The following is a 20,432-nucleotide window of genomic DNA, read 5'->3' as shown; positions in this document are numbered from 1 at the left end:
GAATACCGCGCTTTGTGAGATTTGCTTAACACTTGCTCGCGCAATCCTCCTTTGAGAGGGACCCATATGCGGTTAGCAAAATATCGAGTGTCGTTCTCTTTGAGCTCCAAATTCTTAATCATACCCCCAAGGGATTCGTTCTTGACAAACTCTGATTTCAAGGCTTCTTGTTGAGCTTCTCGGATGCGGGTAGTGAGGTCTGCGCGAATGGTCAATCTTAGAGCCTTAACTCGTAGCGTCTTTGCTCGCTCTTTCCTACTTAAAGCGTCTGCTACCACATTCGCCTTTCCAGGATGATACTTTATTTCACAATCATAATCATTCAATAATTCAACCCATCTTCGTTGCCTCATGTTTAAATCCTTTTGATCAAATATATGTTGAAGGCTCTTGTGATCCGTAAAAATCAAACACTTTGTACCATAAAGATAATGGCGCCAAATCTTTAGCGCGAAAACAACTGCTCCAAGTTCCAAATCATGCGTTGTATAATTCCTTTCATTGGCCTTGAGTTGACGAGAGGCATACGCTAAGACTTTGTTTCTCTGCATAAGGACACATCCGAGTCCTTGATGTGAAGCGTCGCAGTAGACGACCATGTCGTCCGTCCCCTCGGGTAGCGACAAAATTGGCGCACTACATAACTTTTGCTTTAACATTTGAAACGCTGCTTCCTGGTTTTCGCCCCAATCAAACTTCTTATCTTTCTGAGTTAGCGCAGTCAGAGGTAAAGCTATCTTGGAGAAGTTCTCAATGAAACGTCGATAGTAGCCAGCTAGTCCTAGGAATTGCCTCACCTCAGTTGGTGTTTTTGGCGTTTCCCAATTCTCGATGGCTTTGACCTTGGAAGGATCGACGTGTATTCCTTTCTCGTTTACAACGTGACCGAGAAAGTGAACCTCTCTAAGCCAAAACTCACATTTAGAAAACTTTGCATACAACTTTTCTTTCTTCAGCATTTCCAAAATTAATCTCAGATGTTGTTCATGCTCAGCTCTGGTTCGGGAGTAAATCAGAATATCATCTATAAACACAATCACAAACTTATCCAAGTATGGTTTGCACACACGGTTCATCAGATCCATGAATACAGCCGGCGCATTAGTTAGCCTGAAAGGCATCACTAAGAACTCATAATGGCCGTATCTAGTTCGGAAGGCTGTCTTTGGCACGTCTTCCTCATGGACCCTAAGTTGGTGGTAACCTGACCGTAGATCTATCTTCGAGTAATAACTGGATCCCTGCAACTGATCAAATAAGTCGTCAATCCTCGGTAAGGGGTACCGATTCTTGACTGTCAGCTTGTTCAGTTCCCTGTAGTCAATACACATTCTAAATGAACCATCCTTCTTCTTTACAAATAGTACTGGAGCTCCCCAGGGTGAAAAGCTTGGGCGTATGAAGCCCTTATCCAATAGTTCCTGCAACTGATTGGATAGCTCTTGCATCTCGGATGGAGCTAGTCGATAGGGTGCTCGAGCTACTGGTGCAGCTCCTGGAACCAAGTCGATTCGAAACTCGACTTGTCGTGGTGGCGATAATCCGGGCAAATCTTCAGGGAAAACTTCCGGGAATTCGCGCACCACTGGTAAGTCCTCAATCTTTCGCTCATCTCCTTTCTTCTCTACTACGTGCGCCAGGAAGGCGTAGCATCCTTTCCTCAGGCACTTGCGCGCCTTAAGACACGAAATGAGTTTTATCGCAACTCCACTTCTTTCCCCTTGAATTACTAAGGTTTCCCCGTTCAACAGTGGGATCCGAACCTGCTTCTCATGGCAAATAACTTCCACGTGGTTCTCGACTAACCAATCCATGCCTACCACAATGTCAAAGCTTCCCAAGTCTATTGGCAATAAGTTAATATTGAATCCGTGACCTCCCATGACCAATACACATTCCTCAGTCCTCTCGTTCGCGCGTATCTGCCTACCATTGGCTAGTTCTATAGTATAAGGCGTGTCTAGCCTACTGGTTGCTAGGCCTAGGGAGTTTTTAAACTCAGTGGATATGAAACTTAGGTCAGCGCCAGTATCAAATAAGACAGATGCAAAATGGTCGTTAAGTAGAAACGTACCGGTTACCACATTCGGTTCTTCTTTTGCTTCGCCCGCGCTGATCACAAAGGCTCTCCCGCGAGCTTGGTTTCTCTTTTGCGGGCAATCCCGACTGAAATGTCCTGGCTTCCCGCATGCGTAGCAGTTGTCGTTTGCTCCAGCTTCCTTCTGGCAGTTTATCGCCTTGTGCCCTGGTCTGCTACATTTGGCGCATACGATGCTTGCGCAATCACCCTCGTGGTGATACTTGCATCTGCTGCGCCATGGGCGAGGCCCATTGTACCCTCTTCGTGGTGGCTCCAAGGCTTGTATCGCGTAAGCCCTTACGCTCTCCTGTTTCTTGAACGGTGGTTGCTTGGAGTCGGACCCTCGGTGGTGAGAGTTCCATTTTCTCTTGGGGTCAGAGGTTCGCTGCTCGTTCCCGCGCGAGGTCAACATGCCCGCACGGACCGTATCTCTTGTAAGAGTGATGGCCCGCGCTACTGCCTCATCAAAGGTTGGAGGCGCTGTGGCATTGAGCGGAACCCTGATAACATGGGGTAACCCAAAAATATACCTTTCTATCTTTTTCTCCTCCGTGTTCGCCATATCCGGCACCATCTGGCAAAGTTCATTGAATCGGTTGTTGTAGGCGTCGATATCAGTTCCTATCATGGTGTGGTTCCAAAATTCCTGCTGTAGACTCTGAATTTCGGCGCGAGAGCAGAACTTTTTCATCATCATTTCCTTCAGCTCCTCCCAGGTCTTGTGGAGAGCAACTTCTCGTCCCAATGTTTTCACTTGAAGCTTCCACCAAGACGAGGCCGCTTCTTGAAACATGCAGGTCGCGTAAAGGACCTTTTGATTTTCACTACACCCGCTAATGGAGAGAACTGTCTCCATTTTGTCAATCCAGTTGTAGAGCCCAATGGCCCCTTCGGTGCCCTTGAATGGCCAAGGCTTACAGGCCATAAATGTCTTATAGGAGCATCCTTTGTCCAAAGCTCCTGATTCGGGTTCTGGGGTTTCGGTCTCTTGACGACCCTGACTTGATTCGGCCTTGCTGGTCTCATGCGTTGCGATCGCCTGTGCGATTATTTCTGCGAGTTCCTCGGGTGTCATGGTAATTCCCTTGGCTCTGGTTGGCGGCATTCTCGTTTTTCTTAAAAGAGAACGAAAATATATCAACTTAGCGCATGTACCCTGAGCACATAATGTTCTTATCTCTAGTGTTCACTAGACATTGTGTGACCCGTGTTCCTAAGTGTGTGTGTGGTTTTTCTTTTGAAAATATTTTCTTTGCAAATTATTTCATGCGATTCCCCTACGGTTATAGTCTAGGTTAAAACTTCTTTCCTAGTTCGCTATAACCAGTGCTCTGATACCAATCTGTCACACCCGGCCCTAAACGGCGGAAACAGCCGGGCGCGCGCGAGTAGGAATTGATAATCAAGCACGGGTCATTGCAAACATTCAAATAAATTTTCCATTGCGCATGAAATGTCTAGTACAAAATACATTACATTGTTTAGAATTACATATAAAAACATCCACATATGAAAAACGTTGAAGATTTCCGCGCCATATCCCCTTACACGGCGAGAACAACCGCGCGTGAGGAAGGGATAGAACTAAAATCTTCCAAAAACCATTTTTATAGATGTTCTGCGTGAAGTGCTCTAAGTGTGACTCCTTGCGCTACTAATTATCACCTGAAAGACACGTAAAAACATTTGAATCAGTATAAACTGAGTGTGTTCACAAGTTTTGGCGACTTGATAAATCGTATTGCATCATATCCTTGATAAAACCATATTGAAACATATTTCTGATAACACCATTAAAACATATGCTTGATAAAACCGTCCCGCGGGTTACGCGCGGACATTTCTGAAAAACCGGGCTCGTCCATGCAAAGTGGCGCTGCCACTACGAGCTAAAACAATACCGTCCCGCGGGTTACGCGCGGACGTTGTGCTCGGAAAACTAGGCGCTCGTCCGTGCAAAGAGGTGCGACCCCTACGAGCGGGCTTTACCAGTAGTACTACCCCATGACCATACTAGGCACTCGTCTATGCAAAGAGGTGCGACCCCTACGAGTGGGTTGATCAAACACAGTAGTCCCTACCCTTAGAGTTCCACTGACGAGTGATCACTGTCTAAAACTTGCGCACTTACATTGAAAACCAAGATAAACACAATGAACAGATAATCGTTTGCATTGCTTGTAAATATACCATGATAAAACATAATTTAAACATGTGTCCCTCGCCCCGAAAACAGTTTAAAAACAGTGAAAATAGGGGCTGTGAGACTCACCTGTGATTCTTGTTAAGTGATGGTTTAAAGAGAGATTAAACGAGATTCGGGTTTCCTGATGTTAGCCTCGGAATTGGAAGTCTAGAATATGTTTAAATAACAAGAAATATGTATATTAAGATCAAGAAATCGAAGAATATAAGGGTCGGTCAGGAAAGTAAATCTTAAGACTAAAGTTTCGGCTTACCTAGTGATGGAAACGGAACTGGAAACGGATGCTCGGGAGATGGTTAGTGCAGAATTACAGGTTTAAGAGAGGAGTTCGAAGTGTGTTTGTGTGATATTTTTATTCAAGAATTGATACTTATTTATAGGCAAATTCAAGGGAACACAATCCCTTGATTTAGGGGATTGAAATCTTATCATATTGGGTGTAATGATGACAAGGTATGGGGTTTATTATTATTATTTATTTAGGGATGGGGGTGATGGTCCTAGGGAGTGGTTATAAAGATTCTGATGGATTTGACAGTACATGCAGGACTGTGGTTGGTGAGAGTAGGTGCGGCTGACAGCTGACATTTCGTGTTACAGTATACTTTTCCTGGTACTGTTGTCAGTGTGCAGTCAAAAGGTAAAAATCTCTGAAACACGCAACTGGTTCATTCTGGGCGGGGGTAATCCCCTTACATCTGAAGAATAGACTAAGTGTTTTGTGCGTGTAGCCTTGCGCGTATAGCCTTCTGCGTGAAGGCCATTTCTTTGAACGTTGTGGGTTCGGCGGCTCCAGTTGGTCTTCGCGCAAGCGTCCTTGTAACGAATCCTGCGCGTATCACTGCGCAGGCGTCCTTATAAGGAATCCTGCGAGTCCATCTGGCTCTGCTGGAACCAGCGTTCTCAGAGTTTATTAACAGGGTGAACTTTTGGATTTAAGCGAGAAGGTGGTTGGTTTCTGTGCAGACGTTCATGCGTAAAGGGTTTAGTTTTAAGGTGTCCCGCGGGGATTCTTCCCGCAGGTGTCGCACATAACTCCTTTTTGTTTGATGCGGGTAGATGCGTAACCTTCTCGTAGTCAGGGACGTTGAGTTTCATTTGTAGATTCTCCATGAGGTCTTGGTATTTCAACATAGTGATCAGTTATGTTGAAGTCAATTCCATCTTGGAGCTTCAAACAAACTAGCTCTCAATGTTCCCGCCATGCGGGGAGGTTAGTTCCTTTTTCCGCGCGCGCGCATAAATGATTTGATTATTGAAGAGGTATGCACCCGCCTTAGCATCAAGCGGGGCGGCTAACCCATTAGACAAACGACATGAAATTAAGTTATGAAAACACAAAACCTGTGCGCGTGGCGCACATAACATATACCCGCGCTGATCCTAACATGGCGCGCATCGCATCCGCGCATGGCGCATATAACATATGCCCGCGCTGATCATAACATGGCGCGCATCGCATCAGCGCATGGCGCATATAACATATGCCCGCGCTGATCATAACATGGCGCGCATCGCATCAGCGCATGGCGCATATAACATATGCCCGCGCTGATAATGGCGCGCATAACATTCACAATCTCCTAATAATTAGGTTGATTACTTGGTTTATGGGATTGGGAAATTACCGGGTGTTACAGTAAAGGATGTCATCGATGAGTTGATAGTTCAGTGCTTTACAGCGTATTTTTCTTGCCTGTGTTTTTGACTCTGGTAGTATACCCGCCGCAAGGTAATTTATTATTGGTGTCATCCACGTTTCTGTACCGGTTTGGATGACACAGATTTCCTTGTGCGGGACTGATGGTGCTCCAAGAAGTTCAATGCGGATGTCCTTTCCCAAGTGGGTGAAGGCTAATGATGCAAGCTTGCTTAACGCATCCGCAGATTTGTTTTCGCTACGCTTGACGTGTATGACTTTACAATCGTTAAAATCGCGCATAAGGGTTTATGCTTGTGCGAGGTACAGGGCCATTGTGTCGTTCACGGCCGTATACGTCCCGTTTATTTGATTTGCTACTAACATGGAATCCACGTGGGCTTCCAAGTTTTTCACTCCCATCTTACGCGCAATTCTCAGCCCGGCCAAGAATGCTTCATACTCCGTTTCGTTATTCGTACTTGGAAAATCCAGTCGAATAGCGTAAGTGTATTCTTGGCCTGCTGGGTTGGTTAGTTTCAACCCTTCGCCTGAGCCCTCGTTGCTGGCTGCTCCATCAGTGTAGAGTCGCCAGACATCATCGATGTCCTGTGCTGGAGAGGGTTGAGCCTCCTCCTGGCACTCTTTCTCCCGCGAAGCGGGGACTTCTGCAATAAAGTCGGCCAAGACCTGGCCTTTTATGGCTGGCCTCGGCTTGTACTTTATCGCGTATTCTCCCAATTCTATTGCCCATTTGGCTAGGCGTCCTGACAATTCGGGTTTGCCTAAAACGTTTGCGAGTTTGAAGTTGGTGAGAATGGTGATTGGGTGACTTTGGAAATATCGTCTTAGCCTGCGTGAAGCCTGTACAAGTGCTAAGACTAATTTTTCCAGGGTAGAGTACCGGGTTTCTACGTCTGTTAGGACATGGCTAACATAGTAGATTGGCATCTGGATGCCTTTTCGCTCTACCAGCAGGACGGCCCCGGTTGCTCTAACTGTGGTGAAAAGGTATAGGATTAATTCCTCCCCCGCTTCTGGTGCTGTGAGCGTTGGGAGTTCGATCAAGCGTGACCGAATTTCCTGAAAAGCTGCTTCCGCTTCTGGTGTCCAGCGGAAGTGCGTTTTCTTTAAACAGTTTCTCAATGTTGACACGAATGGGAACGACCTATCCGCATGGTTTGCCAAAAAGCGGTTAAGTGCGACTAGGCGTCCATTCAGTGTCTGAGCTTGCTTGACGGTAGTAGGTGATTCCATTTTGATAATGGCTTCGACCTTTTCAGGGTTCGCTCTGAAGCCATCTTTAGTAACAATGACTCCTAAGAACTTCCCTTCTTCCATCCCAAAGGAACACTTGCTCGGGTTGAGCTTCATGTTTATCTTTCTGAGCGTGTTGAAAGTTTCTTCGATGTCTTTCAACATCGTTTCTGGGTCAGGGCTTTTGATGACCAAGTCATCCATGTAGACTTCCAAGTTCCTCCCAATTTGGCCATGAAACTCTTTGTCCATCAGGCGTTGGTATGTGGACCCGGCATTCTTAAGTCCGAATGGCATCATTTGATAACAAAGTGTGCCATCGGGCGTCCGAAATGCGGTTTTGTCCTGATCGTCAACGGCCATGTGGATTTGATGGTACCCCATATACGCATCAAGGAAGCATTTAAGGCGAAACAGTGCTAACGAATCTACCTTAAGATCAATTTCGGGTAACGGGTAACAATCTTTGGGGCATGCTTTGTTTAAGTCTTTGAAATCTATGCACATGCGCCATTGTTTGTTAGACTTCGGTACCATAACGGGATTTGCAACCCATGTTTGATATCTGCTAACGCGTACAATGCCCGCGTCAAGGAGTTCCTTGACTTGGGTTCTACACGCGTTAGCTTGTTCCGCCCCCATTACTCTGCGCTTTTGTATGACTGGCGTAAAAGCCGGGTCACACTTGAGCTTATGCTCTGCCTTACTTCGAGGTACACCAGTCATGTCAGCTGGTATCCACGCGAAGATGTCAGCGTTTTTCTGTAGTAAGCGTTTGAGTAAGGTGCGCGTAGGATCAGTGACTGTTGGGCCAATGGTAACAGCCTGGTCAGGGTATTTGCCATTGAAGGCCCGTTCTTCTGGTTCGGTGATGGTTAGTTTAGCCATCTTTGGTTTGGGTTTTGATGAGACAGATGCGATGCATACCTGGGGAATACCGGTGATCATCGCTACACCCTCAGCTGTTGGCCATCCCATCATGCAGTGGACTGAAGATACCACGGCATTGAATCTTGCCATCCCGTCTCTCCCGAAGAGAATGTCGTATGTGTGGTGTGGCTTCCTCATTACGACAAAGTCCACGTCTTCTGTGCGGGAGTGTTTCCCGTCTGTGAGAATGACGGGGAAAGATAGGATACCCAGGGGGTGTTTGTGCTGCCGTCGAACCCTTCCATCGAGGCGTAGACCGTTTCCAGGCGTTCCTTGTCTTCGTCGTCTAGCTTGTCGAAGAACTGCCTGTACATAACCATTGACGAGGCGCCGTTGTCAGCAAGAGTGCGGGAAGTGATGTAGTGCCCCAGCTGGCTTTTGATGATGATAGGGCCTTCTTTGCTGGGTCCTCCTGGCACTCGCGGGAAGCGCACCTCAGCTTCCTTCCACGCGCATGGTTCGGTTGTTCGTCTTTTTCTTCCTCTGATGTTACTATGAACCATGTGGATGCTGATGTCAACGGGCTTTCATCCGTTGCTTTTGTATCGGTTATCATTCTTTCCTCCATTCTTGATTGATGCCACAAGGTGTGTAAGTTTTCCATCCTTGACGAATGTTTCAACAATATCCCTCAAGGATATACACTCCTCGGTGGTGTGACCCTTTGTCCCGTGGAAGTCACAGAATTTGCTCCGATCCGCGTTATGTCGCTGCCGGACCATTGGAGCTTTTGGCCATGGGAGTTTTTCGGTGGAAAATATCTCCATGACGCTTTTGGTGAGTGGCGTCCACCGGGGGTTTCGGCTTGATGGGTGCGTGTTATCCCTTCCGCCTACTAGAGGGCGAGAGCTGGATGAGGTGTCAAAGTTTACCCTTGACTGCCAAATGCCTAGCTTCCTCTTTTTGTTTTGTCGGGCGGTCCGGACGTTGTTTTCTCTAGTCCTCTGCGTGTAGAAGTTTGTACTCTGGGGAAGATCCCTACCCAGTTGCTTCTCCGTTTCAGCAAAGCGCTTGGCCGCCGTCATGATGGCATCCCATGTGGATGGCATGCCGTCTTTACCCGTCAACGTGCGGATAAGCTCTGGGTATTCGGCGCCCTGGATGAAAGCGGCGCGAACAAGATCTTCGCTTATGGTACCCAGACCCAACTTTTTCGAGTTGAAGCGAGTGATGAAGTCTAGTAAAGATTCATCCTCTTCTCTAACGCAGTTGAGGATCGTCCACTGCTCTTCAGTATATTTCCTCTGTTGGCTGAAGTGCTTGCTGAACTTGTGTTGGAAGTCCGCCCAATCATAGATGTGGTGGACCGGTAAACGATCAAACCACGCCCTGGCCGCTCCAACCAGTGTCATCTGGAACATATAACACCATGTGGGTTCCGTCCAGTTGCTGACGGTTGCCCCCACTATGAATCTGTTCAAGTGATCATCTGGGTCGGATATACCATCATAAGTGCCGATGTTGGACATCTGTTTGGCACTCTTCGGGGCGATTGCTTCCGCAATGTCCCTTGCAAACTTGGACGTTCCCGCATTTGCAACAGTTGGTCTAAAGGTTTTGGAGAAGTCACGTGGGTTTCCCCCCGCGTTTCTTGGTTTGAAGGTTTCTCCAAAATTTCTTTTGTGGAAATCTGCTTCTTTACGCTTCCCTTTCGCCTTATGGCGCGGGTTTGCGTCACTGTCAGATTCTTCGCAATCTTCATCATACTCGCACTCATAACTCATGTTGAGCTGTTGTCGAGTGCTTCCTAATTCGTCAGCCTGTTGGAGTGAACGTAAGCGTTCATCCAACTCAGCTTGGAATTCCTTCTGAGGTGCTTCCGCCCACGCTTTAACTTGATCAAGTGTTTGGCGGGGGAGCCTCGTCTGTTGTTTCTCCAACTGGGTATCAATGAATCCCAGGGGAGGATTGTTTACTGCACTTGCCCCGGCTTGGGTAACCGGGGTAGTGTTCGTAAAAATTGTGTACTCGCCAGTGTTCCCCCCAGTAGCTGGGGTTGTGGTTACCGGGGTTTCTTGGTCACTCGCTGGCCTTGGCACCGGAGTAACCTTAACCATCTTTCCAGAGGTTTTAAAAAAACTGAGAAAATTAGTTCTAGCTTTTATGCACGGATGGCGCCAATGAAGAAACACTAAGTGACCCCGGCAGATTACGGATAATCTTAGGGTCAAGTAGATGTTTCCCACGAGGGTTTGGTCCGGCAAAGATGGTTATTCTTCTGATGACCTGCAATACAGACACCGTGAGCTCGTCACTGAGAAGGGGGGGTACCTCCTTGTGACCACCCTCCGGGGTGAGAATCAGACTAGATTGCTCTGAATATAAATGTATATTAAGAGAAATAGCTAGAGCAGATAAGATATGTGATGGTATAAGATAGTATATGATGATAATCATACCGTTCCAAGGTGTTGGAGTATTTATAGCCGAAGGTAGGTTTCCAAGCAGGTACAGCCAGCTGTATAATATTCCTTTTCTACCAACTGTGGGCTACGCACGTGCCGTGCTGGTGGTTGGTGGGTAGGCAGCGGCTGATAGTGACATGGCCGGCTGTGTACTATTCCTTTTCCACCAACTGCAGGCTATGTGCGTGCCACGATGAGGTTTGGTGAGTAGGCAGCGGCTGATGGTGACATTAAGTACTAGAGCGTGCTGCTCGTCGTACTGTTGTCAGTGAGCTGTCACCCTGTGATTGGTTCATGGGCTGCTTTGGTCAGATCTTGTCTATTTTGTCCATACATTGGCAGGTATAGTACAAAAGATCCTCCAGAAGCGTACGGACTAGCTCATTTGGGCGGGAGTATTCCCGCCTTGCTCATTCCTTCTTCAGGTGACATTACTGAATTATTGAGAGTTAGTGCCTTGTGCGTGTAGCCTTGCTATTAGTGCGGGTAGCCTTCCCTGATGGCTTGTATCCGCAGTTGCGGGAACAGGCGGGGTACTTCACCTTTGGGAGGCTTTTCCTGCGGGAACAGCTTGCGTACTGCGCGTAAGGTCTTCATCTCTTTGAGCATGGTGGGTCCTGCGGAACCAGTTGGTCTTTGCGCAGACGTCCCTCTTCAAGGTGAGTCTTGCGGGTCCAACTGGGCTCTGCTGGGACCTACCTCTTCAAGTACAGAAAAGAAAATAAGTGAAGAGAGAGAAGCATGCATTTTCTTTTTCCGGTTTTTCCGATGTACCGTGATTAGTTTTGTGCAAGGAAGAAGATGATATAGTCATTGTGATTAGTTTTGTGCAAGGAAGAAGATGATATAGTCATTATTAAGGGTAGTGGTTATATTTTATTTAATTAACAGCTTTTATGTGTATAACCTATGGTCCAACTTCCAAGTCAAACCAAGTTATTTATATTATTATTATTATTGTGATTTTTATTATTTACTTATTTCTTTTTTCTTTTTGTTTTAACAAATCTATATTTTTAGTTTAATCTATGGTTAAGTTGGTTTTGTTTGTTAATTTTTTATATAAGGTTTTTTATTGGTTAAATAACTAAAGTTTATTGTTTTATTATTTATGATGTTATCATATATAATTTTCATGAAATAGGTGAATTACAATTTGAATTTTAAGAACATTCTTAATTCATCTTCTAAACTTTTGTGAGAGGGTTTTATAGATTATAGGATAAGGGTTTGAGTAGTTGTGAGTAGATGAAAAAGAAACGTTAGTGATTTTTTTATAAATTTGGCGAAACTGTGTTTGCTCATATTTATTTTTAAATATTTATTAAATGGGTTGTGAGCAGAGGAAGGTGAAAACTGTAATGATAAAGGTATAAAAAAATATTATTGAATTGAAAAAAAAAAGAAATATATTGATTTTTAGTGTTGTTATTGAGATAGAGATGATGGACGAGCTGAGAAGGCTTTAAGAAGGTGCAACAAATTGATACTCAAAAGTTCATTCTGCTCTGGGCCTCTAGAATTGTTGGTCGGTCAAGTTCTTTTTGACCCGACCTATTTTTTTGCTGATCATTTTTGTGCTCACCTTAGCGAAAATTTCTGGATCCGCCTCTGAAACTAGTTGTATTCAAGTTTGATATTTGTGTTACGCGCGTCGCTTCTTACCTGTTAAACCTGTTAAGACACGAATTGTCAGCCGTAGAAGCTATTATAAAAAGCAATCAGATATGTGTTCAAAAGCCACGCATCTATGCAATGAATACAAAGCGAACTATTCTTTCGCCTTTTACTAAAGAATACCGTGTATTCGTTGCAAATAATGGCATACCTTAATTTTTGGAGAGTCCTTACTGTGCAAGGCCTCCAACCAATTCTTTAGTAAAATCTTAAACTCGAATTTTTTGCTTTTGTTTCCGGTTGACAAAACTTAAGTTTAATGTATATTAGTTAGCTGACATAACTTGATTATAATATATTTTAGTTAAATGTAGAGTTAATGGCCATTTTCGTCCCTATGGTTTGCTACTTTCGCCACTTCAGTCTAAAATTTGTATTTTTGTCAATTTAGTCCTCATAGTTTTAAATATTAGCCAATTACGTCATATCCGTCTAACGGCATCCAGCTATGCCGTTAGTTTAAGGGTATTTTTGTCTTTCTCCTTTTTATTTTGAGCTATTGGTCATTTTCGTCCCTGTGGTTTGATACTTTTGCCAATTCAGTCCAAAGTTTAAAATTTTGTCAATTTAAGTCAGTTTTTTTTCTATAACCCTAGAGAGCATTATCCAAGCCCAAAACAAGTCTGCATTTACTCTGTCGACAACAGTAATCATACCCCCTCCTCTCGTATTTAGTTTCTAGGCGATTCCTAAACTCTCTCCCATGGTGGAATTCAATGGTAAAGTGGTCAAAGCAATTCCGTGAAACCGAATTGTACGGAAAAAACTAAAAATCGTTTCTTTGATGAATGCATAATATTTAGGGTTTGGAGATTAACATATCATAACGAAAATCTGGGTCGTAATCAACTATTATACATTAATCAACAAAACAATTTTTAGTTTTTTCTGTATAATTCAGTTTCAGGGAATTATCTTGACCACTTTACCATTGAATTCCACCATGGAGAAGATTTTAGGAAATGTCTAGAAACTAAATATAAGGGGGGGGGTATGATTACTTTTGTCAACAGAGTAAATGCATACCAGTATTTGAGGTTGCTCGATGGTTTTGGGCTTGAATTATGCTCTTTAGGGTTATAAACAAAAAACATAAAAAATAAAAAAAAAAAACTGAATTAAACTGAACATTAAATTGACAAATTTTCAAACTTTGGACTGAATTGACAAAGATATCAAACCACAGGGACTAAAATGACCATTAACTCAAAATTAAAAGGAGAAAGACAAAAATACCCTTAAACTAACGGCATAGCTGGATGCCGTTAGACGGATGGGACGTAATTGGCTAATATTTAAAACTATGAGGACTAAATTGACAAAATTAAAAATTTTGGACTGAAGTGGCGAAAGTAGCAAACCACATGGACGAAAATGACCATTAACTCGTTAAATGAATGATAACTAATCGAATTAATTTTTACACTGTTAAGCATGATAACACCACCTCAATCGAGTTATTATTAACTTGGTCAAGTCGACTACTTTTGAGCTTTTTTTAATTAGAGGGTATAATGTTTTTAAGATAACTTTTTGTAATTTCAAGAGATTCATGCTACACGAGTTGAACTCGAATCTTCCTCTAGGTTGAACTCAAACTTGTACCATGAAAAATCGTCGATTTATCAAATCAAGTTCGAGCTTTGGCTGAGCTCTCGGTTATGCTAGTTTGCAATCGTATCTTTAACAATATTTGATTTACCTGTACTTTGGTTAATAGGACACAAAAAAAACGCTAGTATAAGGATCAAGAATGTCTTTGACTTAACGGTTTGTGTTATATATAAAAGGATCAATATTTTCTCTAAAAAAAATCCATATAACTAAGATTGGTTTTATGTTTAAATGATTAATCTCTTAATATGTATAACTAAATGAAAAAAGTTATACTAATATTTTTAAGACTTTCATCATAACTAAAAAGTAATATATATGCTGAATTATAAAGTTAAAAACTTAAGGCTGATCGGAAATAAATAATCTTACATTTTGTGTATTGGTTGATGATAATCCCATCTTTAAAAATCAATGTCAACTTTCCAACATTTCGACTATTTTTATCTCAATGAATCTCAATTATCGTTAAGTGTTTTTCTGAATTACAAATGTTTTAGAGCTTTTGGTCAGAAAAAAGATACGAGTCAACTGATATAATACTTATCTCGAAAATTGAACATTGTTAGTCCCGGACGTTGAGAGGTAACTCTACGTGAAGTCAGTCGATTTCCATTACATTCATGATGATACCGTAACTAAAAAAGGTTGTTGAATGTTGACCAATTTGGTATCACCACTTGGACCAATGAAACTTGTGTGACACTAAACTTTAACTTTAATATATGTAGATAATTATATTGATAACGTAACTAGTAACATTTCTAACTTCAATTTTTTTTTTGTTGTAAATGACTATCAATCTAACGGAAAAGTAAAAGTCGGCTTCCCCCTGCTTTCATTTATAGTATTTAAAAACACTTTACAATATTTGATTGTGATAAAACAAAAATTAGTTAAATGTTTATTAGACATACACATCGGTTTTAACTTTTTATTACAGTGAAACTACTCTTATAAACAAAAGTAAAAGTCACTAGTGTATTTATTATTTTATTTTCCTGAAAGAACAAGTTCACTAATGTGATTATTTACATAGATAATATGAATTATTGTGCCAATTGAATTGGGGGTGTGCAAAGTTGGTTTTGTTCGATTATAAGTGTTTAACCATAACCTACTAATAAGTCGGTTTTGGTTAACTTCAGTTAATTGCTCAACTTATTTATTTTGTTCCGGGCGAAAATAGTTTAGCGATGATGCTCCAAGCTCAAATATAAAGTTTTAAAAATAAAATATGTCGGTTCCAAACTTTGTCAAAATATTAAACAATTCTAAAGGTATAAAATCGGGAAAAGAAAACTCAAACAATCAAACATACAAGATTCGGTTAACAAAGACACATTAACCATAAACATAATCATAACCGATTGACCAGTTAATCAAATTCACTTAACCATAACCGTCTATTTTGTTCAATAGTATAAATAGCGTAAGCGTATTAGGGTTTGAGCTCCTTCTCGCCGTCTTTAGCTGCCGCGCTGTGTCTTCTCTCCCGATCTTGCAAAATGGTAACCTCTCTCTCTCTCTCTCTCTCTCTGTATCTATATACCAAATATTTTGATATACAAATGCTTTTTACCGATGCTTTCTATTCGTTTATTATCAGTCACGTTTGTTAATGTAATTTTCTTTAAAAAATAAATTAATAATTGCAGACAAAGAGGACAAAGAAGGCTGGTATTGTTGGAAAGTATGGTAAGATTTAGTGCTTCGTCGTTTTAATAGACATTGGAATAAGATGTTATTTGTATTATTAATTAATAATATATAAACACCGAGTCACCGATGTCTTACTTTTAGGGCTGTAAATGAACCAAGCCGAACATAGCCTTGTTTATGTCCGTACGTTTAGAATTAGACCTGTTCATAAACGCTAAGCGGACAGAGAATCCTGTTTGTGTTTCGTTATTAAGGAATTGAACTTCTTCACGAACACCAACAAACGTCTACTATTTGAAAAAAAAGCAACTTTCTTATTCAAAACATTTGGCATAATCACATTAATAAAATATAAAGTTAGTTACTTGAGATAAACGTAATCATCCGCCAGTCGGCAGCTCTATTACGATAATGCCAACGAAGCACGAGCTAGATTTGTTGTTAGTTATAACAAGACTTTATAAAACATTAATGGAATGAACTGAACATAAACAATAAAATTATAAAAGTTAAATGCTAGGTTGGTTGTTACAAATAAAATGCTATAAAAATATAAAACAAACCTTTATCTAACAAACATAAATGAACACATTACTGAACATTCACGAACACAAATGAACAAATGCAACCTCTTTTCATGTTCGTTCATTTACTAAATGAATTTCCCGCCGAACTGTTCGCTGGATGGTCAGTTTGTTTACAGCCTTACTTACATTTTTAGACATTTTGTATCTTGTTCAGGTACCCGTTATGGTGCTAGTTTGAGAAAACAGATCAAGAAAATGGAAGTCAGCCAGCACAGCAAGTTTTTCTGTGAATTCTGTGGCAAGGTAAAGATATTGTCATAGTTTTTCATGCTTATAACTTAACAAGAAAGCTGTTTTAATGTTCTTTGCTTTGAACTATCTGCTGCTAATATATCTTGTATTTCAATAACACAGTATGCAGTGAAGAGAAAGGCCGTTGGGATTTGGGGTTGCAAGGACTGTGGCAAAGTCAAAGCTGGCGGTGCATACACTTTGAAGTAATAATTCTCTTCATTCTTTTGCATTAAGTTTATATAGTATTTAAAAATAGACAAAGAAGTGTTAACGGGTCAAAGTTTTGACTGTTTTGAACTGGTACCCTTTCTGGCCCGTTATCAAACTTGCCTGACCTGACTATTTTGCTACATCTAGTTAAATTTCTGTACTTGTGTAACAACCTACTCACGTTTTTCTTTTTATCTTTTGAACAGTACCGCAAGTGCTGTGACAGTGAGGAGCACAATTCGTAGGCTGAGGGAGCAGACTGAGAGTTAAATGTTAGAATGCAGTCATGTTTTCATGTCAATTTTCTTTTACTGTTTTGCGCTTTGCTGGATCTTGCCAGACTATGCATTAGTTGAATCAATCAAGAGTTATGTTGAGACCTCGGTTTTTCACTTGGAAAGTTTATGTTTGATTGCATGTTACATAAGCGTCTTGATATGCACTTTTCATATATCAGTACTTTTGTACCATCTCTGTTTACAATACTTATGTATCAAGCTTGGGCTCAACCTTGTTAAACAGAAGAGTTTTCTTTATATAAGGCTCAAGCTCGGGCGGGATTTAGTTAAAGCTAAACTTGTATCAAGCTTTTACTTAACTAATCCCAAGTAATTTACAAGTGGTTCAACGCGTTACACCCTAATTATATCCGTACAAATTAAACTCAATCTCACAATCATAGTCAAACAAATACGTCATTATTCTATATTCGAAAAATCTCCACATTCCAATCCAAAGTCTTTTAACATCAAAACATGACGCCATAACGTGGTGTCCCTCGTTTCATCAAAATCATTTGTTGGTGTGAAAGTGAAGACATTGACCGTGAATTCATTTACATGCGTGAAAACACCATGCGTAATCATCATTAACTACAACTTACAAGAGGACTTGTAATCATCATTAACTACAACTTACAAGAGGACTTATAAGCCACGTTAATTCACTTGGTTCAGACGTAGCTGAATCGTTTTAACACAATCGAAACCCTTAACGCATTCCCAAAAACAAGGCAACCAAAGAAACCCCAAAACCGGTGTGACCAAATAATGAAAATGTGATTGCACCTAAAATGAAACAAATTGTTACTTGTACAAGATCTTGTTTAGCCTGTCATATGAGTTGCTTAAATCTTGAAGGGAGGTAGAAGGCTGAAGAGTATGGGGCTGGGTGAGATGTGCCCCACATTGGCTACTTAAAGGAAACACAAATGATGGAAGTAAAGTAATCCTCCATATCTTTACTTTGAATTCCACATATTCAAGATTCTTGGTAAAGGTACAAAAACAGTTATGTTTATGAATGATGAGATATACATTCCTTGCTCAAGTACCATCTTTTTGTGTGCACAAAACCAAGTACCAAAATCATATCACTAATAGTTTCAAAAGCAACATCAAAATGACAAGTAGTCAAGTACTAACAAAGAGTAAATAAGAAAACATGTAAACATATATCTGAGAACCCACATGAAGGATCCCATGTGATCTTGATAAACAAGTGTGCTACAAGACTTCTCAAAAGCTACATAAAAGCCAGAGGCATATCACATATGTGGGACCTCTTTTCAAATACCATTACACATCCACTGATACAAACATTAGATTCATACAACACTAACTCAGTTGATTTGTTTTTCGAGTAAAAACACAAGCATGTACATTTTACATTTGAACAAAAGAGGCAAAGGGCAAGAAAAAGGCCTCCTAACTCTCATGAATCTCGGTGGCTACGCAGCACCATTATTATTATTATGCTGCGATTAGCCCCTTCCTCAAATATCCTTTTCATTTCATACAAAAACGAAACAGGCACTTTAGCGCCTTCATAAGCCTATTAGTGGTAACAACAACACCACCATATAATAATAATAATAATAATAATAATAATAATAATAATAATAATAATAATAATAATAATATTAGATATAAACATATAATTATTCTCACAAAGAGGGACGCCATTTGCTCCTCAATCTGCACTTGATTGCGGTTCCAGGCGGCACCACCTCCTTGGACCACTACCCACCGTAACATTTCAGACCATGTCTGGCGGTAGATCATCACGGTCACCCCGCTGCTGCACACGGTTCTGAACTGCCTTAACTGCCGCCACCCTTGCTGCATTGGCAGCCCGGTTAGCTGCAGTCACGGCTCGGTTCACTCTCTCATCAATATCAACTGCAGTCATTGCTTTCTCAGCTATACGTCTTGCTTCCTGTAACACAACCAAACATTAGATACATCAGATTCATAAACCATAAGACTACAACGACAGTTGTTTGATTTACCTGGACTGCTTTAAGGACTTTGACATGAGTAACCGAAGAAGACGAACCAGTAAAGATTGAATCTTTGGAAGTTGAAACAGTTAAAACCCCGTTATCCCAGTGAACCGATTGAGTCTCACCGTTTCTAAAAGTATACATACCAAAACCTTGTCTTCTTCCTTCATGCCAACCGCCCTCATACCTATGCCCATTTGCAAAACGATAAACACCAAAACCGTGCATTTTGTCTGCAAAATATTCTCCAGCATACGTGTCCCCATTTCTGCTCAATCGCATCATACATATCAATAACGCAACAATAATATCATACAAATTCAATAGCTTTGGTTGAAAATTTGACCTGAAACGATAATAACCAAGCCCGTGTTTAATCCCGCCTTTGAATTCACCAGAATACCTGCTACCGTCTTCACACGTATGAATCCCACAACCATGACACTGACCCTTAAACCATTCACCAGCATACATATCCCCCGTGTAAAACTTATAAACACCATAACCGTGCCTCAATCCCTGCCTATACTGCCCTCGGTATCGGCTCCCTTTAGCCCACGTTTCGACACCATATCCATCATACTTCTGGTCAACCCAATCCCCTTCATACCTCCCATTCAAACTATAATAATAAACACCACTTCCCGAACACTTCCCTTTATAAAACTCACCCTCGTAAACATCCCCGTTACTATACGCCTTCACTAAAAACCCCGAATTCGTTTCCTCCCCGAATCGGGTCTTTGAGCCAATTGACCAAACAACTGGCGGGCATGTTTTCGATGAACTTTTATTTTTGTAAAGATTCAAACTTGGGAAGTTTCGGGCGACGAATAACCGAATAGACGGCAGATTCGCAGTCTGAAGGCTACTAATATTAAACGAGGATAAGACGACACTAGAGAAAGCAATAAGAAAGAGTATATAAAGATAAAAAGACCTATAACTTAATGAAAAATAATAAATTGAAGGCAAAAACAGGAGAATCAAAACCCTAAAAGGAACTTTAACCCAGAAAAGCTTAACATGAGTAAACTTCAAGAGTTTAACAGCAAGTGTTTTGGTGGCTAGCAAAGCTTCAGAAGACGAACAACAAATTAATGATTTTTTATTCAAATTTCTTCTGGAATGATTGTACGGATGGTGATGGGTATGATTATTATTAATATTATGATGGGTATTCATAACCACAGGTCTTTTGACAGGATTTGACAGTAGGGTTTCATCGTGATTGGTTGTTTGTTGTAATTGTAATGGTAATTGGATTTGAAGATTTGGGATTGGGATGATTCTTGAATTTGAATCTCCGATCTGGGTTTTCTTCTGACGCATTTACACCATCGATTGATCCAAGAATGAATAATAATAATAATAATATTATGATTCAGGTGGGTTGTGGTGAATCGTCTGGTTTTTTGGAATTGGAAAGAAGAAAGAAGAATAAAAGGAAGGTTTGAAGATATAAATAGATGAGGTGTGAATGAGCCACTTATGGAAACTATGGGGTTACTTTTGTAATTTCGGGTATGGGTCTTTGGTGGGACCATTAAGTGTTTGTTTTTAGACCTTTGTGTTTCGGGTATTTACGTTTTCGGGCGGCTGGTACTGACTAAATTTGTAATATCGGAATATAGGCACGACAGTATG

At 41.4% G+C, this 20,432-nt stretch overlaps 2 protein-coding genes and 1 non-coding gene across 3 annotated transcripts; 2 read left to right on the top strand and 1 right to left on the bottom strand.

The window, feature by feature from the left end:
* The first annotated feature begins 12,263 nt into the window (after positions 1–12,263).
* On the top strand, positions 12,264–12,380 carry LOC143613623 (U5 spliceosomal RNA). Its single transcript, XR_013150150.1, has one exon. It is a non-coding gene; the product is annotated as a U5 spliceosomal RNA (small nuclear RNA).
* A 2,843-nt stretch (positions 12,381–15,223) lies between these two features.
* On the top strand, positions 15,224–16,878 carry LOC143613617 (large ribosomal subunit protein eL43). Its single transcript, XM_077087281.1, has 5 exons — positions 15,224–15,319; positions 15,467–15,506; positions 16,212–16,300; positions 16,412–16,494; positions 16,708–16,878. The coding sequence occupies exons 1-5, from the start codon at positions 15,317–15,319 to the stop codon at positions 16,769–16,771; spliced, it is 279 nt and encodes a 92-aa protein (XP_076943396.1). The 5' UTR covers positions 15,224–15,316; the 3' UTR covers positions 16,772–16,878.
* Positions 16,879–17,991: 1,113 nt separating this feature from the next.
* LOC143613613 (uncharacterized) lies at positions 17,992–20,222 on the bottom strand. Its single transcript, XM_077087278.1, has 3 exons — positions 19,132–20,222; positions 18,792–19,053; positions 17,992–18,718 (listed from the first exon to the last, which is right to left on the bottom strand). Exons 1-3 carry the CDS (start codon positions 20,115–20,117, stop codon positions 18,539–18,541), a joined length of 1,428 nt encoding a protein of 475 aa, XP_076943393.1. The 5' UTR covers positions 20,118–20,222; the 3' UTR covers positions 17,992–18,538.
* Between the last annotated feature and the right edge of the window lie 210 nt (positions 20,223–20,432).

This window comes from Bidens hawaiensis, unplaced genomic scaffold, assembly GCF_021521415.1.
Source record: "Bidens hawaiensis isolate Kalapana, Puna unplaced genomic scaffold, B.hawaiensis_p1.1 tig00037807_1, whole genome shotgun sequence".
NCBI lineage: Eukaryota > Viridiplantae > Streptophyta > Magnoliopsida > Asterales > Asteraceae > Bidens > Bidens hawaiensis.
This window is presented reverse-complemented; position numbering and strand designations above follow the sequence as displayed.